We start from the raw sequence: 27,886 nt of genomic DNA, 5'->3' as shown, positions 1-27,886 counted from the left end.
GAGAGTCATCATTTGGTTTATTGCATTCTGAAGTACCATGGGCGGAGGCGGGGGAGGTCACTGAGAGCAAGTCTGCTTTATCAGCAGTTCAAAAGCCTTATTACCTGAGATTTGCGTTCTGGAAAAAAAATTGCGATTGCCGTATCAATACATACGTCCTGTGAGATCCGGGTTTCGGCCCCGGTAGGAGGGCTGGACCAACCCACACAAGGTTACGTGAGATTACAGAGAGGAACCACTGGACACCAAAGTCACCAAGACGTGGGCTCAGCCAGACAGCCTGGACTCCAGCCTGATGGCTCCTTTGGGGATCAGGAACTCTTGCTCCAGGTTCCCAGGAAGGCCCCGTCCTGGGGCAGCCCTGTCTGCTCCCCTCACCTCTCATCGTCCCGCCCGTAGTTAATCGTCTGTAGGGCCTGAGCTATGAGCACCGCCATTTCCCGTGTGCCCGCAGCAACCACCCTGCAAGACATGAGGTCTAGCGGCCCGCCTGCGGACAGAGGGACAGGGTGTCTGGGTTAGGGAGGGGGTGGCACGACCCCCAACAGCCCAGCACTCAGGCTGAGCCAGCCCAAAGGGTGGAGCCTCAGCCCCGCTCTGCCCCAACCTGGGTGCCATCCAGGCTGCAGGACCGGCACCTCCTGAGGCTGCGCTGGGAGAAAGCGGCTTAAGGTACAGCGTTCAGGGCCGAGGCTCAAACGATGTTAGGTCAGGACAGGGAGCAGTTCTCAAACTCTGCACTGCACGGGGCTCCAGGGACCCAGGAGGCCTTGGTGGGGCGGGAGGGGGTGCTGGGGGTGGCCTTTCTGATGGGCCCCTCGATGCGGCTGCTCTGTGCACCAGGTATCTGGGGCAGGATGAAGGCCCTCGACCTCCTGGGGTGTGAACAGGCCTAAAGGCCTCGCTGGAGACCTCAGTGCACATGCGTGCGTGTGTGTGTGCGTGCGCGCGCGTGTGCGTGCGTGCGCGCGTGGTCACATCCAGGACAAACACGTCTTTAACGGGGACAGGCCTGCCTGGCCTCGATGCCCAAGGCTGACCCCTCTTCACTTCACACCCTCCCGGAAGCTCAACTAGGGCCTCCTGAGGAGAAGGAGCAAAAACGGAGCAATCATGGGATGAAGGGCCCACCGCCAGCGCCAGCAGTTAAACGGAGCCCAGCGTTTCCGCAACAGGCTCTGGATTAAAGCTGGGGGAGGATGGGCTCCACAGAGGACCCCAACGTCAGATGAGGCTCCATGGGCATCTCTGGGACAGGGACGCTGCAGGACTCGCCCCCGTGGGGTCGGTAACTGGGTACGGTGACTCTGAGGCAGAGGAACAGGTCACCTCTAGGATCCATCACCTAAATCCTCGTCATTGGATCAGGGAGCATGCTGCCTGCTCTGTGGTCTCCGTGGACTCGGGGGGGGGGGTGGGTGGGGGCGGGGAAGTGAGTGTTTAGAAAACACTCACAGCCACCCGTCCTGACCCTGGGTCTATTTTCACACCTGGAGGCAGGAAGGGGGAGGGGCCTTCTGGCCTGGCCCACTGCCCTCCCTACATGTCCCTGTTAGCAGAGGAGGGGGCCTGTCTGTCTGGGGCATTGCGGATCTGTCCTGGGGATGCACCCCTGGGGACGAGGGCGGGCTGAGGGCCCGAGCTCACCTGACGTGTCCATCACGACGCCGCCTGCTTCCCTGATGATGACAGTGGCTGCAGCCAGGTCCCAACAGTGCAGGCCAAACTGGTAGTAGGCATCGGCGGCGCCCGAAGCCAGGTGGCAGAGCGCCAAGGTGGAGCTGCCGATGACGCGGACCCTGGCGGAGATGGAGGAGGGGAAACACACTGAATGGCTCTGCTCCAGTGCCCGCCCCCTCCACCGCGGGCACCCCCAGCAGCTAAACAAGAGCCCGGGGCCTCTTCCCAAAAGCTCGATTCTGAGCCCTGGGCCCAGAGCCGTGCTGTCCAATAGAACTTTCTGTGGTGATGGACCACTCGGCACCGAGAAGCCACCAGCCCAAGGCCGTGGCACTTGAAGTGTGGCTGGTGCAACTGAAGGACACAACTTTCACTCTGTGGACCTTCAACGACCTTAGATTTAAACCATCTGGGGTGGCTGCAGTCACAGCACAGACCCGGGGGAGACTGGGCTGGGGGGGCGTCACTGTCATCACGAAGGGCGCTGAGCTCTGGGCACACAAGGGGCTGAGATGGGCTCCCACAGGTCCCCTGCCACCCCACCCCCACGGGCTGCACGAGCTCCCGGCTGGGGACCGGGCTGGCTCGCGTGTCACTGCTCCTGCCCCGGGGAGCAGCCTGGGAGCTGTGCGTGGGGCCTGGGCGTCCCGTGGGTCCCGGGGAGGGGGAACATGCACCCATGGGTCCCAGTCCTGGGAGGGGAGCACGTACCCATGGGCCCCAGCACGGAGCAGCCTCTCCATGTTGCTCAGGAACAGCTTCAGGGTCGTGGGGTCTCGTCTGGGCCCGATTTCTGTCAGAACCAGGGCCTTGGAGAGATCTATGTGGAGAGAATTTCTCCAAGTCAGAAACACCAAGGCTCAGTTCTCACCCAGCAGTCGGGGTTTTCCTTGAAGCGAACTGCAAACCCGCCTCCCGCTCTTGCTCGATTCAGTGTCCTCCCTGGGTGGCTGATGCTGCAGAGGTTTCTGGCCTGGGAAAGGAAGGACGTGCTGACTAGAGTCGAAGCCACACCCTGACCATCTCACCTCCCAGGCCCCAGAAAGTCCCAGATGCAGGGGTCGGGGGGTAGACCTCCCAGTTCTCTCTTTTCAGGGATGCTTACCAGCAAGAACTCGGAAGGGTCTGGTGGCTCATGAAACCAGCATCATTCAGTCACAAATAAAAACAAGGTGACTCCAAACTGGGAACGCCCCATGTTTGGAGGAAAAAAAATGCCTCATCAAATAAATCTGCCTTTAAAAGCCTTTCTCGGGACTTCCCTGGTGGTGCAGTGGTTAAGAATCCACCTGCCAATGCAGGGGACATGGGTTCGATCCCTGGTCAGGGAACTAAGATTCCACATGCTGCAGGGCAACTAAGCCTGTGCACCAAAACTATTGAGCCTGCGCCCTAGAGCCCGCAAGCCACAACTACTGAGCACGCGTGCCTAGAGGCCGTGCTCCGCAACAAGAGAAGCCACCGCAATGAGAAGCCCGCGCACCGCAACGAAGAGTAGCCCCTGCTCGCCGCAACTAGAAAAAGCCCACGCGGGCAGCAATGGAGACCCAACGCAGCTGAAAATAAATTTAAAAAATAATAATAATAAAAGCTTTTCGCTAGCTGCCGTGATGACAAAGATGGAAACGTCATCCCTGCCAAGGAAGCGACTGCTAAGCAACGTCTTTGGAAAGGGGTCCTCGGGAGTAACCCCACAGCATCGGGGGTAGATGCTGTGGCCACCAGGCACAGGAAAGTGGCTGCAGGTGGGCCGGGCCTGACTCACTGCGGGGGTCATAGCACTGTCCCTCTTGGCCACACACGCAATCACATCCAGATCTAGTGTCCTGTCTCGTCAGGCCTTGCCGTTCAGGCAGGATCAGCCACTCCCGTGTGTTCAGCTGAGAGAACAAAGCCCCTCCATGAAGTGGAGGAAAAACACGCCCATAGGTAACCTCACTCCCCGGGCCCAATTCCGCCCGACTCCTATAAAGTCACCTCCCACCAGGGACAGACCACTGGGAGGAGACACTGAGTCTGTACCATTTCCCCTTTTCTCACACTGGAGGCTCTCATTTTATACTGTAAAGACTTTCTGAGACCTGGCACCACAGCTGGGCCAGCGACCAGCCCTGCCGTGTGTCTGGTGGCGGCTCGGGCTCTACCCACACGAGGGGCACAGGGCGGCGGCTCCAGGATCTCTGGGGACAGGACCCAGTCTGCCCTCCAGAGCTCACCTCCCAACCCCACCCTCACTGGGCTGCAAGTTGAGAGGGCACCTTCCCATGGAAAAAAGACTTGTTTTGAAGAAAAAGACCTCAACAGGGCCAGGCGCAGTGGGTGATCTGCAGGAGGTCGTGAGGCCCAGACCTTGACTCAAGCTTGTCTGGTGATGATGCCAAAGAAAGGGTTTCTTCCCGTAGTTTTTCATCTGTGAGAAGACACCTCTGTGCCCAGTGTCCCCCGCCCCCCAGCTGCAGTGTATCCACTCTTCCTCATGCTTGCTCAAGTGGTGTTTTTTCCTAAATGAAACCCAGACAATTAAGAAGTCATCTGAACTCTGCCACCTGAGGCAAAATACTTTCTATTGTTTTCTTTTCTTGTTTCTAATGAAACAAAGGTAAAAATGACAATCCCCTCTACTTAATATTGTCTTATATTATGATTAATTCTGACTAGCTCTCCACAATTACTATGACTTACTATGACTTTTATTACCTTTCAAACTATTTTTATCATAATAGTTTAGCTCTTAATCAAATACTAATATATATATAATTTAAAATATTCTGTGACTTCATGAGTGTGTGTGGGGGGCACGGGGACCTATTGCTTAATGGGTTCAGAGTTTCTATTTGCAGCGATAAACAATTTGGAAATAGAGGAAATGGATGCACAAGATCGTGAATGTAATTAATGCCACTGAATTGTACACTTAAAAATGGTTAAAACGGCAATTATTATGTTATATATATTTTACCACTATAAAAAAAATCAAATAGATTTTGAAGCAGGGCATCTCTGCATCCTCTTTCAATAAACAAATTTTAGGGTGAAAAAATAGTCCGCGACTTCCAAAACTTTGAAAACCCTTTTTCTGGTTGAGGATCAGAGCACTGTTGTCTTGAGAGAGATTTTACAACTTAGAGGTGAGAGAAGCAAGTCCTCTCTCTGCCCTGAAATACGTCCTCACAGGAAAGAGGTGACTGTGCCTTGAAGTGTGGGCATGAGCGCAGGGCGTACAGCTCCCGTGATGGCCTCGGACCGGCGTGTGTGACACACGTGCTTGGGCTTCCAGATCCTTGCAGACCGTGAGCTCCTCACACGAAAAGTAGTATTAGCTGTACTTCACTGAAAACCCCAGAACTAGACAGAAAGAAGGTTGGGGGCTGTGAGGGAGAGGCAGAGAGTGACCAACGGGAAGGGGTTACCCCGGAGCCACCCAAACACGGGGCGCCAGGAATGTAATGCCACTGAATTATTCACTTTACAACAGCTAATTTCATGTTACGCGACCTTCACCTCAATACACTATGTTCAAAAACAAATAAGTAATTGGAAAAAAAAAAAGTATTGTTCAGAATCCTGGAGAAGACTGCCCTGGAAACCTATGTAACCTCTTCCAAATCCCCTCTGACAAAAAAACAGAGCAGCTGGGAGAGCAAAACACAAACCACAGACAAAAACCATCTACAAAAACCTACATCCACAAGGGCGTATCCAGTGGGCAGGCGAACCCCTGACAGCCACTACGACCTCTCGTAACCAACCTTCCAGGGATTCTCAGGTCAGGACCCACTGAGCAGAAACGCATGGGAGTGAACCCCAAATTCACTGGACGGGAATCAGGGGCAAAGGAGGGAGAAGATCCAGGTAACAGCGCGGGAGGGGCAGAGCCAACCATCCAAGGAAGAGGCCAACTTTGCAGGCACTTCACAAACAAAGCAGAAGGGGGAGCCCTAGAGCCATGAGACGACGGAAAGTGTTCACCCCCCACCCCATCACACCACCGGCCTCCAGAGCTCTTTCAATTAGAAAGAATGTAAAAGAATGATGTTTGAATCCCATACACAATTATCATAAGAACAAAGAGAATAGGGAGCAGAATAACATCTCTCCAGTCGATCAGAGATTTCCAGAAAGACCTGTCCACAAAACAGAAGTAGCTGCAAGTGAAAGAAACGGAGAATCCACGGAAGAAGAACATCACTCAAAAGCAGAGGGGAGGGAACCTAGGAAAGAATTAGGAAAGAAAACAGTTCAGAAAAGAAGGTCAAGCTAAAGGAACGAGAATAAATAAACACAATAGATTATGCTTTACAAGACATGGAAGGTGAAAAGGAGGAAATTTTTAAAAATTAAAAAATCGTTGGAAAAGGTGGAAAAGATTTAGGAGAAAGTGACAGAGAGATACGTACTGAAATGCTGGCTAGAAAGTGCCATTATGTCTGGGGTTTGTAGCACGGAGTTGTTTGGGGTGGTGGGGGCAGGGAGCTTGGAGGAAGCAGGGTTGGCCATGGGGGGCAGGGGGGCGACATCAGGCTGTGATGGGTCATGTGGGTTCACTGTACTTTTTCTGTCTCCTTTGTATGTGTTTGCAGTTCTGCAAGGTAGAATTTTGAGAAAAAGCTACCAAAGAAATTCTGGCCTCATCTAATCCTTTACCGCTATGCAGTGTGGTCTTTGCTTTGCTTTTGTGAGTTGAAGACATTGCAGAAAGGAGCACAGGAAAGAGAAGGCAAGGAAAGCAGGGAGATGAGTGGTGGTTGTTTTAGCGACCACTTCCTCCAGAAACGCATCCCAGAATTAATAGCTGGTTGATCTCGTGCGAAGATTCAAATTCCTTCTCTGATAACGACTCTCATTTTGGGCACCAGCGCCAGGCCGTTCCTGAGTGCCCTGTGGGTAGGATTTAATTTGATCCTCACAGCTGTCATCAGCGTCACCTCCTGCCCACGTGAACACTGAGGTTCCAGGAGCAGAGCTGACAAGTCACATGTGGAAGGTGTCAGAATCAGGCTTTGAAGCCAGGTCTGTACGACACCTAAGGACCATGCTGCTGAGGAGAGCCTTCCGTCACCTCCTGTAGAAACCTCGTCACCCGGCAAATAGAAGACGACCAGGGCTGAAAACATCACCCTGGACTTTATGAGTCAGAATTTTTAAAAAATCCCAAGTGAGCTTTCGGACATGAGCACCGATGGACTTGGGGTTCTGTGTTGCAGAGGTGGGTGGACGGTGTGTTTGAGCAAGGAGGCCCATGGGCAGAGGGCCTGGGATGGGTGCGAGCGTGGGCACCGAGCCTCGAGTCACAGCAAATGAATGTGGAGCAAAGTTCACCAGGGCCTTTGACAACTCGCTCCCTCACCCCCGAGTTACACAACTGGCTGGCAGGCCAACTCCTGGCAGGCACAGCTGTAATCAACGCTGCTGTCTAAGCGGCCAAACCAAACAGTCCCCGGGCAGGAGCCTGGGCTGGGCGGTGGCAGAGGCCGGTCCGTGGTCCTGCCGGGCCCCTCTCTCTGGAGCTCCTGCGACATTACTTCCTGCCCCCTCCCCCCCAACACTCGTGAGGCCTGGGCCTCCTGCCTGACCTCCTGCGTCGCCCGTCCTTCACGGGGCGGTCATCTCCCTGGCAGATCCGCTGCTCACAGTCACCCCGCCCAGGGATCCAGAGGGCGCTGCTCTCACCGGACCTCAGCGGACCTGACTTGGGTTGGAAGGCCCGTCTCCTCACTGGCTGCGGGCAGCTCGGGGGCAGGGACACTCCTGACCCCTCTCACCACCTCTCAGGCCAACTAGGCACATACTGTCAATTCTGTATGTTACAGGCAGTCTGAGTGTAACAGCAGCCCTTTGTAAAAGCCACCGGTGTCCTTGGGTCCTGCTCCAGGAATGACAAGGACAGGGAGCATCTGTGGTGCATACAACACGGCTCACGGACACGGCTGCCCTGCGGCCGTCCGTGTTCTCACAGGGACTGAAGCCAACGGCAGTGGGTCCACATCCAGGAAGCCACAGCCCACACCTGGGGAACCGGGTCACCAAGAGGCTCCGAGGGCCAGAGTATGCCTCTGACTCTGCCCTTGGCCTGGCCAGCTCACCCAGGTCCACTGGGACCACGCGGGAACTAGTGGCCGGGTTCCTTCTCACATTAGGGATGAAAGGTGAGAGCAGAACAGAAAGGGCCCATTGAAGGCTCCCGGCCACATCCACATCCACACTGAGACACAGACTGGCCCGATGTCCAACCCACCAGGGGCGTGCTGTCCCCGAAGAGACTGGACCTCGGTAGGAGATCCCCACCACTGCCTCGCGGAATGCGTGACACAAGCGGGGCCCACCTGTCTCCCCGGAGACACGCAGTCGCTGGCCGTTGCAGAAGGCGCCCCGGCCCCTCCGGCCCGTGTACAGCCGCTCCTCGGTGCAGTGGTAAATCACCCCGAACTCCAGCTGTGGGGCGGGCAGGACAGAAAACAGACACAGGATGTGACACAGGGACCAAAGGCCATGCAGCTCTAGCTGTGACCACTAACGCAAGGACCATGGACAGAAATTAGCTTTCGAAAGGGAACTCAAAAAATCAGCATCTGGATTCAAACCTAGACCTGGACATGAAAGCAAATGTTCTTTTCTTAAATAACTATATTTAAAGATATATTTAAACAAATAAAACTATATTTTAAACTGACATCATAATCAAGCATTAGTAACTGAAAATTACTGAAAAAGCTTCCTTCTTCAAAAAGGCCTCTTTTGTTTTTTCTGGGAGGGGAAAAAAGGCTCTCGTGACTCTAATCAAACCCCACAAGAAACCCTCAAAATTGATGACATGTGAAGAATTCAGAATGCATCTGGAGATCCAAGAGCATCACAGAGCCCGGGGTGGCCTAGGAAGAGACGTGATTCACCGGAGGGGCTGATCCCTCCCTCACCGCACACATCGGGCCGCGGCCTCAGTCCCCACAAGCCAGTGCCGAGAGGAGGGGAGCTGGGAAAAGGCCTCCCTACACCCGGAGCCCGTCTGCCTCTCCTCCCAGACTCCCTGCTGTCCTGGGCTAAGAACAGCACGTGTGCCTGGCCTGGGGGGCCGCCAACGAACAGAGAAAACGAGGAGAAGCCCCGCAAACGCCCGAGGGAAGTCTGGGCGGGCAGGAGAAGGGCTCACTTCTGGGAAGACCCTCCAGTCAGCACACACCCGGAGCCTGCGCCCCCTCCAGTCAGCACGTGACCACCCCCCTTCCCAAGCCCAGGTCAGTCCCGGAACCGGCTGGCCTCTGAGACCCTGCGGCAGGCAGCCAGGGCCTCCACGACGAGGCCAGAACGTGTACCCAGCACGCACCCCGGACCGTCACAGGCCTCGGCCTGGACAGTCAGAGACCCTGCCGCCAGGATGAACAGCCCCCGGCCCTGGAGCTTCCTGCTTCACTTGCTCCTCTCAATGACCACATTTAACAGAGAAACAAGCGAGTAACTGACTCCCTCACCAGATCGCAACATTAAGGCTCTTGCTTATCTTCAACTCAAAAATTAAGTTCTTTCTCACAGGTATGAGTCCTCTGCTGCCCCAGAATCTGCGCTAACCCTGAGGCTGCCCTGATGAGGGCTCCCTCCGCAAAGCCTGGCCCCCTGCCCTATTCAAGTGTAACTGTAGTAACTGCAACGAAGGTAAGGCTTTTCCTAAGTGTAATCGCTGAAACTGGATAATAAAGCTTAAGCCTGGATCCAGCCTGTTCTGCAGGTCCCACGATACGGCCCAGTTCCAAGGTCGATGGGAACCACGCAACAGCCATGTTCTCACCCAACAGCTAGAGGAGAATGAAGAACTAATAGAACACTGGGATTAGAAATGTCCTCCAAAAATAGGAGTTTCTTTTGTGTGTGACTTGATCACACGCCCCAGGGGTCAGATGGAGACTAACTGGGAACATCTGCCCAGAACGTCCCCTCCACGCGGCATCGCTAAACGGCCACCGAGGGGGAGGGCCGGCCGGAGCCCCAAACCCACACACCCCAAACCGGTTTGCATTTGTTTACTTTCTTGGATTTGAAAACACATATTTGGATTTACTCGTCATGATGAAGGCCTAGGACAAGGAGAGGAAAACAGAGGTTGGAACCAAGAAGCAAGATGAATAAACACCCAAGGGGCCGCGTGGCCGGGCCCCACCCATCACGTACCTCCTGGTTCACAGCAAACCCAATGCTCACTGCCACGGTCGGGAACCTGCAGAGAAGACAGATGGTTTACACGGTGACACACATGGACGCATGCAAACTCAGGAGCCTCCATATGGCTGGAGGCGCAGAGGACCCTTCTACAGCGTGGCCGGGTTTGTTTTGTCAAAAACTACCTCCCACAATTTCACTGAGCGCTTCGAGGACAAGCAGGCCGAGCTGACACTAGGACAGCGACCTTGACAGACAACAGTGCTGGCCGTCGTCAGGACGGACGTGACTCAACAGTGACCACGGAGGACCCGGTGGAGAGTCGTTAATAATCAGCTTTCTGGTTCTCAGAGGCTGAAGGGACGGAGGGGCCTGGCCCCAGCGTCCATCGAAGGGCTGGGTCCAAGACAATCACGTCCCTCCTGCCATGACCCCTGGGTGAGCCTCGCGCAGGACAGCAGGCGTGGCCACTGCGTGGAAGGCGGGCAGTGACCTCGCATCCTGCCTGCGGGTTTACAGGTTACGTCTCCAGAACAATTTCTCCTTTATGTGAGGATCGTTAGGGCTTAACGAGTAGGAACAAGGAAGGGCTGCTTCTAACCCAGGAGACTCGGGACCCAGCCTTGCCCAGGCTGCGCCGTGATGTCCCCTGCGGTCTCCATGGGGAGGCTCTTGACACGCCATGGCCGGGCCTGGCTGTGGTTCCCACCCTCAGAAGGCTTTTCGCACTTGCTCTAGTGCTGCTGGACACGAGCAGGACAGGTCCTGTCCGAGCTGCAGTGGCCAGAGGCCCCCAAATGCCTTGAGGCTTCAAGGGTCACCACAGCCCTGGACGGTGTCTGGACGGCCCTGGACTGTGTCTGGAGCCTAAGGGTCAGCCTCACAGCTTGTTTCCCAAATGACACTGTCGTCTAGGTTCTCTCTCTGGTCCTGGGGTGGACATGTGGCCTTTGTCCATGGTAGGGCTTGGCCCGTTCTGTCCCTACCACCCTCAAACAGGTGACCAGTGGGACAGGAACAGGAGCCCCACTCGGAGATACACACCCGGAGGGGAGCCCCGTGGTACCACAGGACTCCCCAGGGGTGTCACGCTCTAGTTAGAGTCTGGTGACACTGTTGCTGTCACCAGATGGCTCTGTTCCACCGTCTCTAAAGGGCCACCTGTGATGCGCTGAATCACTTTCCACACTTACACATAAACGCTCCATTTGAGGACCCCACACCCCGGTCCCTCTCACTGTAAGGAAGGAAGCGGGTGGCTGGCTCACCTATGGTAGGGGCCCTCCCCGCGGGTCCCGCTGGTGGGGGCTGCAGGTCCACAGGCCCCCCAACCGCCTATGGGGACCCGGGATGGGGCAGGAGCCCGGGCCAACCAGCTCTGGGGCTGCACGAGTGTCCTCGTGGGAGGTTTTGACACCCTCCGCCCCCCAACCCCTGTCAGCGCTTCTGGGGCTGGGCAGGTCACTGCCATCACATGCCTCTGACCTCCCGGAAACCTGCTGCTCTGGGCTGACATCTGCCCTGATTAGGCCGGCAGCCGGCGGCTCCTCAACCCCCCAGGCCACCATCCATATGCGTGCTCCCAAGGCTGCTGGACCAGACACCCTATGTTATTTACAACCCTGCCCATCTCTCCAGGGGCCTCCTTAAGGGTCCTTCTTAATTCAACCCAACGTTTAAATGTGACAAATGCAATAGTTTTTAAACAAGTGAAAATTTCCTACATTCTCTGAACGTATCTCACAAATGCGAAACCTTATTTTAAAGTATCGTGACTTGTAAGTGAGACCACAAACCCGCTAGAGGTTTGCTGACGTGCTAGTTTGGAAAAGCCGGGGTGTGCCTGCGCTCACCTGTGCACGAAGTTGCAGGTGCCATCAATGGGGTCGACGATCCAGGTGGGGCTGGGGGTAAGCACACACTTGGCCCCAGCGGCTGCAGCCTCCTCCGCGATGAACCTGCAGCGGACAGAGCTCAGCCTGAGAAAAGGCCAGGAACTTGAGACTCAGCGCTTCAAGCCCCGGCCCCGGAGACCAGCAGGCAGGGTGAGGAGATCTCACCCGGCCTCTCTGGTCAAACAGGGGCAGCGTCCGGGAAAGACCTTCTGCGTTTTGCCCTCTGCTAGTCTGTCACTTGGCACGACCCAGACACACAAGGTGACACCTTCTGTTAAAGCACCAGGGGGTGCGGTGGGCCAGGCGGGGGTCTGAGGATGGATGTGGGAAGAGCTGCCGGCGAGAAGCTGAGCTCTGCACTGACTTGACTCTGAAGGGAGAAGGCTGAGAAGAGAGCCAGCCAGGGGCCTGAGAACGCTGGGGGGGCTGGCCCGGGGTTGGGGGGGACAGGCTGCATCACAGCTGACACCCCATCTGTACCCAGCCCGGCCTCCCCGAACCGCAGGTGGTGACATGGCATCCGTCCCGCATGCGGAGACAGGAGCTGACGTTGCTCCTGGGAGGCCCCACCCCCCTGGGCTCCCCTCTGGACCCCATCCTGCAGGAGTACGCAGGCCAGGCACCCCGGGCCCCTGTCCCCGCCTGTCCTCTGTGATGAGTCCTCTGAACACAAGCCCCCCCGCAAGGCTGTCCACGCCCCATTGGGAACCTGAACTAGACGGCAACAAGGCAGAGTCCACTTGGTCTGTCTCAGCAACGGGAGCCTCCAGGAGCCAGCCACCTAGGCCGGAAACCAGGGATGGCTCCCCTACCCCTCCCTCTTGTCCCCACCCCCACCATGCTGGCTCATGCTGGAGGGTCCCCCGAAGTGTCTGCATCCCTGCCTCCTGGGAGGAAAGTACAAACTCCACCTAAACCCCCAGGACGGCGCCCGACACAGGTTTCCGACTGTCCCCAACAGATCAGGTTCACCTGGTCCCGCAGAGGGCTTCCCACTAGGTCCTCACATGCACGTCTGTCCTAGAGGAAAAGGGGCCCTGACCACAGCACACCTCTACCAAGAAGGAAAAACGAGTGAAAAAGAAGAAATGCTTGGTGTCTACTGCTGGCGTTTTGCACACCCCAGTTGTAGTCGTCAGGAAGCTCTTTTTAAATAGAATTTAAAAGTTAGAGTTGGAGACTTTTCTGGTGGCACAGTGGTTAAGAATCCGCCTGCCAATGCAGGGGACACGGGTTCGAGCCCTGGTCCAGGAAGATCCCACATGCCGCAGAGCAACTAGGCCCGTGTGCCACAACTACTGAGCCTGTGCTCTAGAACCCACGAGCCATAACTACTGAGCCTGCGTGCCACAACTACTGGATCCCGCACGCCTAGAGCCCGTGCTCCGCAACAAGAGAAGCCACCGTAACAACGAAGAGTAGCCCCGGCTTGCCGCAACTACAGAAAGCCCGCGCACAGCAACGAAGACCCAATGCAGCCAAAAATAAATAAAATAAATAAAAATTAAAAAAAAAAAAGTTAGAGTTGGAAAAAAAAAAGAGTTGGCGCCTTAGTCTCACTAGTCACACGGGCCAGAGGCCACCTCACTGGACGTGCAGACAGAACACCTCTGTCACCGCAGGAAGCTCTCCAGGCTGGCATGTCACGGTCCTAACACTGTGAAGGTGCCCTTCATTCTGGTGTCACTTCAATTGACACAGTGCTGTCACCGTCACTCAGCTGGTCCCCCTCAACTCTGGCAGCATTTCTGTCCCAAAGATTATGAAACTCATGCTCTATGTGCAGAGTCATCCAGACACAGACAAATCACCCGAAGCTCGTCCGTGTACACGATGAGGCTACATCATCATTTTCAGGTTGCTGTTTCCACCCCGCCCACTGCTGTCTCTGGAAAAACCCACGTGTGAGCAAGCAAAGCACCGGACTGGGGACAGGGGTGAGGAACCTGGAAAATTCGTGTGAGTGGAGAAAGCCTACAGCCGCTCCCAGGAGCTTACAGCCCAGAGGGCAGACCAGATGCATCAGGGAAGCTCCTGGCTTTTGTCCCTCCTCCTGCTGGGCAGCCTCCCTGCCATCCTCCCCCCTGGGAATTTGGATCATTCGGATCATGTGACCCAGGTAGGCAGGTCTAGATGAACAAGGTCGTGGTGACCATCAAGTCAGAGGAGGCTGGGCGGGGTGCGGCCAGGCAGGGTGACTCCCCGACCGCTAACCCTGGCAGAAACAAGGGGACGATCCTATGCCGCATTAGCTCTGAGGTTTTCTGAGTCAAAGACGTAAGGTATTAAATCTGTCTTCAGTGCTTTCTGCAGCGTGATTTTCCTGCAAGTTTGTGATTATGTTCTTAAAGAAAGGGGGCCATACCCGAAACACACACACATGAGGACAAAGTCCCAGGCTTGAACTGGGCACAAGGTCCAGGAAGCAGTGAGAAGACGTCACTAAGGTCGAGAATAGAAATGACTCACAACAAAGATGATCCCAGGAACCTGGGAGGAATGTGGAATCTTCTTCCTTTTCTAACCTGATTTTAAGCGAGAAGCTGGTACCTACTAGGGGGGTTGACAGGAGTCGCTGGGGTCCTGGAGGAGGAGGAGGGGCCGACAGCTCAGACAGCTGGACCACAGCCTGCGGCTAGCAGTCAGTCCATCAGCAAATGTGTGTACGTGGTCTCTGGGCTCCCGGAGCAGCCCCCATGATGCATCTGCAGACACAGCTTTCATCCTGTGGGGCGTTCCTGGTGGGAGTCACTCCAAGCAGCCACTCCAAGGCCTGGCCTTTCTGGGCGTCGACTGTTCAAGCCGAGGGCACCCTCCTCTTGACCACAAGCCCAGGTGGGGGGAGCACTGGTCACCTCCCCACTTGCCTCGTGCCCGTGGGTGGCCCCGGGGGCAGGGCCTTGGACGTGTCCACTCTTCTAAGGCACCAGAATACCTCCCCAGCCTGTGAACCCTGATTTTCTCTGTGTGGGAAGGTAATTCCTGCAGAGGCCAGGGTACACGGACTCAGATGGCATGTGAGAGAGTAACAGACACCTCAACAAGGGCACTGGACCGTCCACGAAAAACCCACAATGTAAACAGAAACAACACAAGTGACTGAGCATGGGGCCATTTCATAGGCCTATGGAAGGTACAGAGGAAAACAGCACCAGGGAAAAGGTTCAGAGCTTGGAAACAAGTTAGACCAATACGTTCTGCTTTATTACTTCTTCCTAAGAGTCGTAACAAACCCTCCTTATGATTTTTATGGCCAGGAGCACCCAGGCCTTCTCTTTGGCCAGTTTGTTGACTCTGTGACAAGGTCAGGGTCACCTTCAGTCCACTAGGGAGCCAGCTAATGTCCTCGGCCTCATCGCTCAGGCTTCGGCCCAGGCTCTGCTGCCCGAGGACACAGCGTGAAATGCAGTGGGGAGACAATGCAGGCAGGCATCCAGGTGGTGGTGGCCAGGAACGCCTTCTCCCCGAGTGCACGCACCCCACAGGGCACAGGGGTCGGTCAGCACGACAGTGCGGCCACGTCCCACCAGGGGCCCAGGCCGGGCAGAGGCGAGAGAGCACCAGCCGTCCTCCTCCCCCGGCCTGTGCCTCCCGGACAAGGGGACGCAGACAGGCTCAGCGATGCTACTGCATGTCTTCAAAGTCGCCCCACTTGGATCTCACTTGGGAGCACAGCTGGAACAGGTTTCGGCACCCACAGAGGCGGCCCGGACGCAGACTGAGCTCATGCCATTGGCGCCAACATAGCGCTTCGGGAACGCGGCCCTGACCTGGTTCCTTGTGTCATCTCCTCCGCGCAGCAGCGTCAGTGCTGGGTGACACCGTGGTCAGATTCCCGTCCCTGGGGGTGGAGCGACTGCCCAGCCGAGGGCAGAAGCAAGCGCAGTTTCTGTCCACACCCATCTCCCAGGCTTTGGATTTCACCAGTGAGTAAAATAAAGTAGCAAAACCAGGGAGCCCACAGTCAGGTTGTTTCTTATTTTATCAAAGTCAAAACAGCTGCAATCTATCGGTTTTTTTTTAATTTTTTTTTTTTTTTGGCTGCATTTGGTCTTTGTTGCTGCTCATGGGCTTTCTCTAGGTGTGGCGAGCGGGGGCTACTCTTCGTTGCGATGTGCGGGCTTCTCATTGCGGTGGCTTCTCTTGTTGCAGAGCATGGGCTCTAGGGTGCGCAGGCTTCAGTAGTTGTGGCACGCAGGCTCAGTAGTTGTGGCTCTTGGGCTCTAGAGCTCAGGCTCAGTAGTTGTGGCGCACGGGCTTAGTTACTCCGCGGCATGTGGGATCTTCCCAGACTAGGGATTGAACCCGTGTCCCCTGCGTTGCAGGCGGATTCTTTAACCACTGCACCACCAGGGTAGTCCCATGCAATCTATCTTTAGTACTGTTTTGTGAAAGACTAAAAATGAGGAAGAGCATAAGTTCAGACTTCTTAAGAAAGGGTGGCAGCCTTATACCAACTTGTTGTTTAAGGGATATATTTAAATACTCTGAATGCAGAAAAATAACAATATACTATTTTATCTTATAATATGCATGCGACTTTTTTCCTCATCACAAGTTTCTCAATTTGTCTCTGACCTAAAATACAATTAAATGTCCCCCAATTCTGGTACTTTCTTTTAAATCTTAATCATTGGGAATAAACCAAACCTGACTTAGGTATGCTGAAAAATGATTTCACCTATCTGAATTTTCTAGGCAACAGAGCAGAGAGTAGCATCCTGGCTTTGCTCTCAGAGCCAAGAGGGGAGAGGGAGCAGAGCCAGGCTGACACGGGCAGCCAGTCCCTGCCTCGCAGCCTGCAGCTTGGGGACCGCTGCCTCTTGTTAGGGGTTGGGGGGCACCTGCACTGCCCAGGGCTTTGTCAGGTGGGCTGGCAGGCATGGTTGGAGAGGCTCCAGGGGGCCTGACACCCACCCAGGGTGGGGACTGCTGCTCTGGGCAGACCCAGACAGTTCTTCCGAAGGGGCTTCGGAGCCTGAGGCCCCCCGTGTGACACACTGTCTTCTGTCCTGTGACACTTGGCAAGGAGCGTGTAAATTCACACTGTGCAAACAGACACCAGGCCCCATATCAACACAACAGTGCATCCAAAGCACCAGCAACTGGCCAGCACTTTCAGGATTCGGTCTGTCAGAGTGATCCGACTGCAAAGCGCCAGGAGGCCTAGGACCGCCACCACGCAGAGCCTGCAGTGACCAGAGCCTTTACCTGGACCCTGGACCCCAGGGCCCCACAGTCCAGCTGCCTCACTGCTGTTGGAGCCACTGGACGATGCAGGAACAGAAAGAGCTCCTGGGCCAGAACCAGTGGTGGTTCCTGAGCCGTCACCTCTCAGGGAATCCAACTGCCTTGAACACGGCGGGGCCAGGGGCGCTGACCCTGCCAGCCAGCCCCACCCACCCCGCCCCGCGTCTGCAGCCACGTCTGCGTGGACCTGAGCGGGTCAAACCCATGCTGTTCAAAGGTCAGCTGTGATTCTTTGGACGCTGCCATTTAATTTAGATTTTTGAAAGTTAAGAAATCATCAACAGTGCAGAGCCTGTAACCATTATAACAGATGTTAGGGTCCTGACGCCAAACAAGGAAAAAGGGAGAGACGCTGAAACACAAGGGCTGCCATCAACACGCTTGCACACACACACGCCACACATACACACACATGACCCCCCAGGTGATGCGGGTTAGAAGGAAGGAGCGGGGAGAAGGTGCGAGTGTGTACGGCCAGTCCCCTCCCCCCCAGTCACTCGCAGGGCGTCATGCGGCAGGAGGGAGCCCCTCACTGGTCCACACGGACGTGGGGCCGGACAGACATGTCATCTACACCTGGGAATCCAGCGATCGGGCTCCAGGGTGAGCAGCTCCCTAAGGAAGGAAAGGGACACTTGTGCCCAAGGAGCCCCCTCCCCGAGCTCAGAGCGTCCGCTCCTGGGGCTCTGGGCCCCCTTGGAACTAGAATCACAGCGCTGGGCAAATGCTGGCCTTTTTCAAGGAAAAGATTAATCGTTGCATCGGATTCTCCACATGGTGACCCAAAAGGTCAGGGACACCTGCTCTGGAGGGGGGTGGCCCTGGTGGCTTGGTGTGGGCTTGGCAGGAGGGGCGGGCGGCCCTGGGGACGGCCACACGCGGGGACGCGTCCTGGGAAAGTCCACGTGGCCCTGGGCTGACAGGGCACAGCAGAGGGGACTCCCCGCCAGGATCCGCGGGGGTGGGGGACACACGGCTGGGGGCGGGTCACAGCAAGGAGTCAGCGAGGCCCCAGCGCACCCACCTGTGGGAGGGAAAGCGCTGCTGCAGCTCCTGCAGGATCAGGGCCTCCACCACGTGATCTGTTTCTGTCACCAGGTCCGCGGCCGACGTTTTTGTTGAGACACGTTTTTCCTCAGAAAGGGCTTTCCTGATGATCTGCAATGAAAGTCGGGAGGTGGGTGATGCTGGCCAGCACCCCCTGCACTGCGGACGGTCCTGCACCGGAGCTGGGCCCCCTCCCCCACCGCGGATGGCCAGGCAGACGGACCTGTGGCGCCCGGCTCTCTGTGGGGCTCCTGGGAGCCTTCACTGCCGCCTACTCTTCTCGCGAGAAAGGCGGCCATGGGTGGACTAGTCTTTCTTTGGAGGAAAGAAACGCAGTTCTAAGGACGTGAAGCTTCAGCCACAGAGCCCTACGGAGCCCCCGAGCTTGAACTCGGGAGATTTCAGTGTAGGAACTGCTTCTCCTCTTTCACTTTACCAGTCACATGAACGTGCCCCTGGATCGGGAGCCCAAACGGTCCAGCCGAAGCCAAACCTGGCAAAGTGAAAACGCACGCAGAGAACTGGAAGGTAGGCCCTGGCCTCACGCCCCGGGGGCTGGGTGCATCAGGTCGCAGGACCGAGTGGGTTGGTCTCCCAGGAGCTGCCAGCGCTTCGCCTACACCCGGGTTGGAGGGCAGAGCGCCAGGGCCTCCCTGGGGGCCCACACAGAAAGGCGTTGAGGGTATTAATCAGGAAACAGCCCCACTGCAGCTAGGGCCTATCCTGTCACCTCTGCCCGAGTCACAGCTCGAGTTCCCAACCACTGTGACATCAGGACCCTGAAGCGACCTCTGACCTCTCCTCCAAGACCCGCTGCACCCAGGATCCCTCACCTCCTTCCAAGGACCCCCTCGCTCAGCCGCCACCTGACATCCACACCGCCCACCCCGTGATACTTACTCTTCAACCTTAGGCGGGTGTATCCCATGCCCTGTACACACACATCGTGTACACACATGGCCTGTACACACACGCCGTGTACATACATGCCTTGTACACATGCCCTGTACCCACATGCCGTGTACACAATGCCCTATATCCACATGCCGTGTACACACATGCCCTGTACCTACATCCCATGTACCCAAATGCCCTGTACCCACCTGCCCTGTACCCACCTGCCCTGTACCCACATGCCCTGTACCCACATGCCATGTACACACATGCCCTGTACCCACATGCCCTGTACCCACATGCTGTGTACACACATGCCCTGTACACACACATGTCCTGTACCCACATCCCACGTACCCACATGCCGTGTACACACATGCCCTGTACACAACGCCATGTAATTACATGCCCTGTACCCACATGCCATGTACGCACATGCTGCATACCCACATCCCATGTACCCACATGCCCTGTACACATACCCTGTACCCACATGCCATGTACCCACATGCCATGTACCCACATGCCCTGTACACATACCCTGTACCCACATGCCATGTACCCACATGCCATGTACCCACATGCTGTGTACACACATGCCATGTACACACATGCCCTGTACCCACATCCCGTGTACCCACATACTGTGTACACACATGCCATGTACACACATGCCCTGTACCCACATGCCATGTACCCACATCCCATGTACCCATTTGCTGAAGAGGAGGAGGCCAGGAAGACGCCTCCAGGAAGCCTGCAGACAGGGGTGCTCACGCAGGATTTCACAGAATAAGCAGGACCCCCTAGACAGGGGCGGTCCTCATCCCAGCACCAAGCCCAGACGGTTGTTTGGTTTTCCCAGCTTGGTTGCAAAGATAACAGATTGGTTGCAACGTTTTCTAACAGAAAACCCGGCTTGCTCTCTGCTCCCTGCTGCCCGCCTGGTGTCTAGGGTCGTGCCCGGCACACAGCCGAGGTGCAAAACCCTTCAAGTCACCAGTACATTACACCTCAGACTGCTTAAACAGACTCAGCACCGTTTTTTCCAACCGGACCTCACGTGCTTGTGGAACACCGACCCCTTGATCTGTCTTGTTTCGCCTCTTGTTGCCCTCGAAGCCCATCACCCTCTGGCCTCCATCCCGTCCTGCCTCCCGGGGCCCCCCACACGTCCACTCCCTGCAGCGCAGCCAGAAGGGCTCTCTAAGCCTGGGCCCGCATAAAGCACCATATGGCCCCCTGTCACCCCGAGGATAAAGTCACCCCCGATGTAGCTCACAGTGGCCTCTGTGGGCTGGCCTGGAGCGGAGACAACTGGACCCGAGCAGCTGGCCCTCTTCCTTCTAGGAACAGAGCCCAAGGTTAGCAGGGCACCGAGCCACATGGCAGCCCGCATCGCAGCCTCCTGTGCAGGCAGGTGTGGCCCTGGGACCAAGGTCGGCCCCGAGGACGCGAGGGGAAGCGATGCGTGTGACTCCCGAGTCACGTCCTCAAAGGGCCACCGTTGGCATGGCACTTTCTCCTGCCCTTCCACTCCCTCCGCTGTGACTTGGGCGTGGTTGCCCGGGTCAGAGCAGCGGGGTCAGAGCAGTGGCGGGAAGGAACGGGGCCCTCGGTGACTCGGGAAGCAGAGCCTGCCTCCTAGACTCTAACTGGACTTGGGAGGGGCGGGGAGAAAGGACCCCCTGCCTCTGTCCCCGACTCTAAAGGAGCCAGCCCATTGGGCCACCTCTGCGCCCCCGCATCCCCTGCCCCTCCTGCTGCACCGAACCCATCACTCACCCTCCCACCCCCTTCCCACTGGACGCCAGGTTCCCCTGGCCCCAGCACTCCTCCTTTGTGACTGGGATGTCACCTCCCCACAGAGCCGGCGCTCACCCTGCAAGTGCGCTCCTGGCTCCCGGGTTAGGACCCTCGTCTGCCCAGTGTCTGAACCCACCCCCAAGGCGGGCTCTGCAGCCTGACACATGGTGGGGTCTCAGAGAACACCTGCTGGGTGCACACGGGGCTCAGGTAACTAAGTCGGGAAGACGCTCAGCAAGTGCTCTCATGAAACCTCATCTGAGCACCCTGGCCTCTCCATCCTCTGGATCCAACGGAGAGGAGACATGCCCAGGGGCAGTGGGGTGTCCTGATGTCATCTGGGCTCCTTCCCAGGGGAGCCATGCCCCCAGCCACAGATCATGCAAAGGACGGAAATTACGGATCCAGGAGGAGGATGCTAGAGCGTGTCCTTTTATAAGGATTTCTTTTCCGCTTCTATTAGTGTTTATTATGGCTGTGTGATGATCCTTTCCTTGTGGGCCCGTGTCCCTCAGCGCAGGGCAGGCCACACCCGCATTCCCGGCCACCTGGCTGCTGCTCCTTCAGGCCTTGGAAGCCTGGGAGGGACCTGCAGACCATTCCCGACTCCTCCCTCTCATCCGGTTACACTCCCAGATATTTAGATCCCATTTCTGAATTATCGTCCCAGACTACACTGCCCTTCAGATGAGCCGGCCATCCTGGCCCCAGACACTCCCCCATCCACTCCTCTGAAGGCCCATCCGTCCATCTGAGGGGGCCGAGGCCTCACAAAACTTAACGCCTTACGACAAAACCCCCCAAACCTACCACATATACAATGTACAAATCTCAGTATGAGGTTAAGAAAAGTTCAATTCAGACAATTTCCTACACTGAGAGGAAAGGTGGGGATAGTGTCTTGTTTTTAAATAAATCATTACGAGACTCAATCAGCCCTGCCTTTTAACCACAGTCGCATCCTCAGGGGAAAGGCCTGTGGGGTTCTGGGTGAGTTACCTGCTAAAACCCTTTACCACATCTGTTTTCTCTCAGTCTTGGGATTTTAAACATTCTCATTTTGCCAGCAATAAGTTAGTGTGTGCTGTTTTTTAATTAATGTTTTTCAGCTACTCACTAGCTAAGCCTGCACTTCACAGACCTCCTGGCCTGGATCTCTCCCTCGAAATAACATTCTGTTAATGTTTAATATATAAAATATGGGACTTAAGTCACTGAAGCCTGAATTTCAAACCCCATCAGCTCCAGCATCTGAGGTGTCATTCAGAGACATGTCCAAATGCCTCTTTCTTGTCTGTGAACCATCTCGGTTGTATGCTACTGTCCCCAAGTCGACCATACGATTATCACCCATCCTTACGGAGCAACCTGTGTGAGCTCGGGGACCCATGGAACGCACACGGAGAACTCTGTGGAAGTGGGGTTTCAACAGGCAACATCTTTCCTCTGCAGATGTGGGCCTGGCGGTACTGCCATGTTTCAGGTTCCAGACTTATGAATGTGATGTGATGGTTAATCTTATGTGGCAACTTGACTGGGCCGTGGGGTACCCAAATACTGCGTTGAATGTTATTCTGGGTGTTTCTGCAAGGACGTTTTTTGGATGAGATGAACATATTAATCGGTAAATCAGTAAAGATTGCCCTTTGGAATGTGGGTGGGCCTGGCCCCATCAGCTGAAGGCCAGAACAGACAGAAAACACAAACCCTTCTCTGCGTGAGAGAGAGCTCTCCATAGACTGTCCCTGGACCCTCAGCCCATGTGTGCCAGTGGGGCTGCTGCTTCACCTGCCAGTTGCTATCTCACAAGTTCCATCCTGGCTGAGGCTTCAAATGTGGGTGAAAGTGTTACAATTGTCAATACGGGTGACCCCACTCTGCGGAGGCTTGGGGCGCGGGTGCAGGTGGGGCTGACAAGGCCAGGACTGACAGTGGAAATGGTGAGGCCACCAGCTGCCCCCTCCATCCTCAGCCAGGACAGCAGGGGGACCTCCACCTCCACGTCCCGCCAGGTTGGGGTCTCCCAGAGCAAACGCCGGGAGCTCGACCTGGGATCCGCCTACGGAGAGCCCAGGGCAGACAAGCCTGCTTGTCCCCGTCCAGGGCGGGACCTGGCCTGAGACACCAGCCCAGGCCGACTGACGGCTCCCAAACTGGCGCCTCCACCCTGAGCCTCTCACGTGAACTCTCCACCCAAAGGCCCTCACGTAGAGATCCACCGGCATTTCAAGGTCAACAGCTCACAGCTCGTGGAACACAGGACCTGACCTCCACCTCCAAACCTGCTCCCCCTACAGTTCTGGCAAATCCACTGGACGGTTTTTCAGGCCCGAACCCTGCAGGCACCCCTGGCTCCTCTCACACCTGCTTCCGATCCGGCAGCAAACCTGGCAGCTCTGCCTTCGATATACATCTGTTTACCACCTTCTTCACCACCCCCAGTCAGATCCACCTTCATCCCTCACTTGGAATATTCTAATCACTTCCATCGGAGATCTGGTTCTGCCCCACCCACTGTGGCGTTGCAGCCTCACCCCCACCCCAGCAGCAGCCAGGGTGGTCTCCCCATCACCCTGCAGGGCTCCACATAGCACTCGACCCCGAACCTCAATCACACTCAGAGTAAGGTTAAAGTCCTTTCCAGAGTTACTCAAATAGTTGTTGTGTGAATGAATACATTTCTAACCTGTTTTAGCACCACCATTTTAAAAACAGAGGCCAGTAAACACATAAAAAGGCACTTAAGTTCATTAGTCATACAGGACATGCAAATTAAAACCACCGTAAAACACCACCTCAAACCGGTCACAAGGGCTAAAATGGAAAGACAGACAACACCAAGTGTCGTCTGAGAGATGAGGCAACAGGAACCCTCACCTCCTGCTGGGGAATCGTGAATCCCTGCATCCGCCTTGGAAAACCACCTGGCAGAATTTCATACACGATGACACAGCAATTTCACTCCTATTGTTAATCTATCCCCAGCAGAAATGCATACGGAGGTAACCAAAAGACACATGCGAGAGTGCTGGACGAGCAACATTATTCCTAATAATTCCAAACTGGACATTATCCAGAGTTTCTTCAAGAGTTGAATGAATAAACTGTCATATAGTCACGTAACAAAATACTACATACAGCAGTGTTTCTCAAAGTGCCATCCCCAGCTGGACAGCATCAGCTGGGGTTTTGGTGGAAGTGCTCATTCTCGGCCCCACTCCAGACCCGGTGAGTAGGAACCCTGTGGTGGACGCAGCCTGCCGTGGAGGCCCTCCAGGTGCTTCTGATGCACATGAAGGTGTGAGGACCACGTGTCCCCAGCAGCGAGACCCATGAGTGTCTATACCAAGGAGATCATCAAAAATTCTGTTGGGAAGTCAGAAGATGGCTGTTGGTAGGTGTGTAGAAAACTAAGCAAATAAAAAAAAATTTTTTTAACCTTCAGGAAAACACAAGTTGCATAAGAAAGAAAAGAATATGTAATACAACCATGCTACCCAGCTTGACCGTGTGCTACATGTGGTCATAGCACATGAGTACAGGCACCAATGGAACCAACAGGTAACGCAGCAACAGGACATAACAGTGTCTAATGAGGATGACGCAAAAACAGAGCTACCATTTAGAAAATGGGTGTAACTATCAGAAAACTGAAAACAGTGAGTTCTGGGGAAAAGGATGAGGATGACACGGGACAGGACACTGCTGGTTCCACGACAGTCCCTTTAGCGGTATTTCACTTTTTAAACTCCCTGTGCGAATAACTGATAAAAAATAAAATCACAAATCAAGACAACACCTGTGGGGACTTTCCTGGTGGCGCAGTGGTTAAGAGTACACCTGCCAATGCAGGGGACACGGGTTCAAGCCCTGGTCTGGGAAGATCCCACATGCTGCGGAGCAACTAAGCCCGTGCACCACAACCACTGAGCCTGTGCTCTAAAGACCACGAGCCACAACTACTGAGCTCCTGTGCCGCAACTACTGAGCCCATGTGCTGCAACTACTGAAGCCCGTGCACCTAGAGCTCGTGCTCCCCAACAAGAGAAGCCATCGCAATGAGAAGCCCACTCACCACAAGGAAGAGTAGTCCATGCTGGCCGCAACTAGGGAGAAAGCCCATGCACAGCAATGAAGACCCAATGCAGCCACACACACACACACAAAAACAGAAACAAACAAACAAAAACACCTGTGGCAATGCAAGCCAGACAAATAGGGATGTTGGGTCAGAGCCCCCGCTGTGCCCCTCTGCTCCGGGCAGTTGGAGGTGGACATAGGGCATCCCCTCAGAGCACACTGGAAAATTCTTCCCTGTCTGACAACTAATATGTAAAATAAAACTGACAGGATTCTCAAATTTGATGGCAATCCTAAACATTTATATGACCCTACCAATAACAAGTTTGAAGCCTAATTAAACTTTTCTAAATCATAGTAATCAATTTCAATGAGCCATCCTACAGGAAAGTCTGAATTTACCTTTCTAGCTCTCCATAAAAAGTACTACAAAATCGTTGTCATTCAAAGATGTAAGGAGTATAAAGCCAAAAATGGGAAAAGAGTATTACAGAAGATTGAGAAGCAGTTAAAAAATTATTCTTATGTATTTTGTTATATTTGTTAGCATCTTAAAATTTATGCAGTTGTGATCTTTCTTATTCTAAATAAACTTTTATATCTAATTTTGAATTTGTAATTTTGTATTTTTTTTCTTAAAGAGGGCCTGTAAACTGTCTAAACTTCAGGTTCAAGAAAACCTGGATCTATCCCCGCAGGACAACTTAAAAAGCATAGTTTTCTAAGATACTTTTGCTCACACATCACATAAAAGATGATAAATACCCATTTCGATGAATATCACTCTGTGTACTTGTGGTGGTGATGGTGTGGGGTTGACGTCACCCCCTTCCCCAAAGCCCAACAGCCAGGGAGGGGCTTCTGCAGTGGTATGGTGGTTGGGACTGGAAGGGATGCCTCTCAGGGGCACCACAGGGATGGGTGGTGGAGAGACAAGGAAGGAGGGGTCTGGGAGGCCTCTCAGGATGCGGCAGAGGGGAGGTGACAGCAAATCGTCCAGGGCTGCCCTGACCCGAACCAATGTCTGAAACATGGATGGCAGACACTGTCCCCTGGGAGGGAGGGCACTCCCTCTGAACGTAGAGAACCCAGACTCGGTGGAGCACACAGAGCTGTCTCCGGAGTAGCAGACTTAATAAAACAGCAGAACGTGAGAGGGCGGGCACGTTGGGCCACAAGGCCACAGAACCTGTACCAAATGTGCCTCTGGCTAAGGAGGACTCCCAAGAATCACCACTAACCACCCTTCATGCCTCTTGGGGCTTTCTGGCTACAGGCCAGGTTTTCTCCAATCAGCACCTTGTTACTGTCAGAACATTACTAAGACAGTCTGTCCCTCTTTACACGGGTTAGGATGACCCTGTGTGGCTTCTGTTCGTCCCAGCCACAGGCAATTCGGCCACTCTCCCCGCCACTGCCTGGCAGGCAGGAAGCATCAGCATAATGCCCAGGAGGGAGCCCAGAGTTCTGGGCCCCCTGATCAGACTCCCAATGGCAGAATCCTTATTGCATCCTTCCCCACTGTCAAAAAAAGCTTTTTCTGTTGTTCTTGGCAAGTTGCAAAAGCAGAAGCTATCTCTTAAATAAGTTAAAGTTCCCAGGACCCTTAGAACGGTGCCTGCTATATTGCAAGTTGTGTAAGCATTTGTAAATTTGTTTAAAAAAAAAGGGGGGGGGGTTCAAAAACCCTTCTGTTTCCTCAAGGATCTAAATTTGAAAAACCACAGAAACCCGTAACAACTCACCAGGGTTTACACAGTGGTGTCTGAATTCTAAACTGGCTTCTTCTCAAAGCTGAAAGAAGAAAAGTTGTATGGTGGAACCTAAAAGTTACCAAATATCCTGAAGACGCTCACTCTGGAGAGGAAGTGAGGGTCTCGGGAAGGGGGAGGGCAAGCGCGCCCCTCACACAGTGGACCAGCTTTCCAGGAAGAACGTTTGCCCTGAAGCCATGAGCTCCATCAATGCAGCAGGTAAGGTTGGGGGTCCTCCTTTTCCCCAAGGATCAAGTCTCACAGAGGGAGGGTCCACTAGTGTTGAAAGTTAACTTCTGGGGGACCAAGGGACCGCACTGTGACTGTGCACGTTAAGGACTCACTTCAAATGCAGGACTTTAGCCCGTGGGGCACCTTCAGACCGAAAAGGAACTGCCGCTGGAAACAGAAAATCCGTCTACGGGCAGGGCTCCTCCTCTGTCCACCCTCCCGCTCCGCTCGCAGGAACGCAGCCGAGCGCCTTGACGCGCGAGCAGGGAGCGAGCGGTCCCTGCGCCCTGCCTCCCCCAGCGCCCCCCATTCGCCGCCGCACGTGGCCCGCGGAACCCCAGGCGTGAAGCACCGAGGAAATGGGGGAACAAAACACACAGGAAAGTGCGAAGAGAGGGGCTGCCCTCTGAAGGTTTCTTCAGCTCCGCTGCTTGACCGTCACCCTTCCGGTGCGGGTAGCAGTTCCTCCAAACGCAGAGTGGAACCCTCTAGACTCCGGATGCGCGAGGACAGGCTGTCCGCCCGACCTCCACGTGTAGGGGTTCTAACCCGGGGCAACCGCACCGTGTCCCGCCCACTGGGTCAAATTCGAGGCAGTCCGCGCGCCCTGACCCGCCCGCTCCCGCCAGGCCGTCCGGCGCCCCGAGCCCGGCCCGCGCCTCCGGGCCGCGGGATCCAGGGCGCCCGGCCCGGCGCGGGCGTGGCAGGTGCACAGGTGTGCGGTAGGCTGCGCGGAGCCCCTCCGCGGCTCGCGGCCCCAGGTCCCGGCCCGGCCCGCGGAGGTCTCCGTCCGCCCACGCCCTGCGTCCGCTCTGCCCCAAGTCCGAGTGCGCCTGCCGTGCTCCCGGGGGCGCGCTCACCTGTCCAGCCCGCAGCGCCAGCTGCGCCGCTGCCTCGAAGCACTCCTCCCACGGGCCCCCGGCCTGCGCCGCCCCGTCCTCGCCGCTCGGCTTCATCGCGGCCTTCGGGCCCGCCGGCGCCTCCCGCCGCTCCGCGCCTGGGCCGCGCTCGCCCGCCCGTGAGGACCTGCGAGGGACCGGGAGCGGGCGGGGAGCGGACCTGTAGCTGCGCCTGGCCCTGGAGCAGCGCCCAGCGTCCCGT

The 27,886-nt window shown here is 55.5% G+C and overlaps 1 protein-coding gene across 1 annotated transcript; it reads right to left on the bottom strand.

The window, feature by feature from the left end:
* On the bottom strand, nucleotides 1-27,886 carry IMPA2 (inositol monophosphatase 2). Its single transcript, XM_061169636.1, has 8 exons — nucleotides 27,646-27,886; nucleotides 17,998-18,131; nucleotides 11,682-11,786; nucleotides 9,841-9,886; nucleotides 8,004-8,112; nucleotides 2,392-2,500; nucleotides 1,648-1,799; nucleotides 1-490 (listed from the first exon to the last, which is right to left on the bottom strand). The coding sequence occupies exons 1-8, from the start codon at nucleotides 27,739-27,741 to the stop codon at nucleotides 375-377; spliced, it is 867 nt and encodes a 288-aa protein (XP_061025619.1). The 5' UTR covers nucleotides 27,742-27,886; the 3' UTR covers nucleotides 1-374.

This window comes from Eubalaena glacialis, chromosome 15 (genome assembly GCF_028564815.1).
Source record: "Eubalaena glacialis isolate mEubGla1 chromosome 15, mEubGla1.1.hap2.+ XY, whole genome shotgun sequence".
Classification (NCBI taxonomy): domain Eukaryota; kingdom Metazoa; phylum Chordata; class Mammalia; order Artiodactyla; family Balaenidae; genus Eubalaena; species Eubalaena glacialis.
Note: the sequence above shows the minus strand (reverse complement) of the source record. Positions and strands in the feature narration are given on the sequence as shown.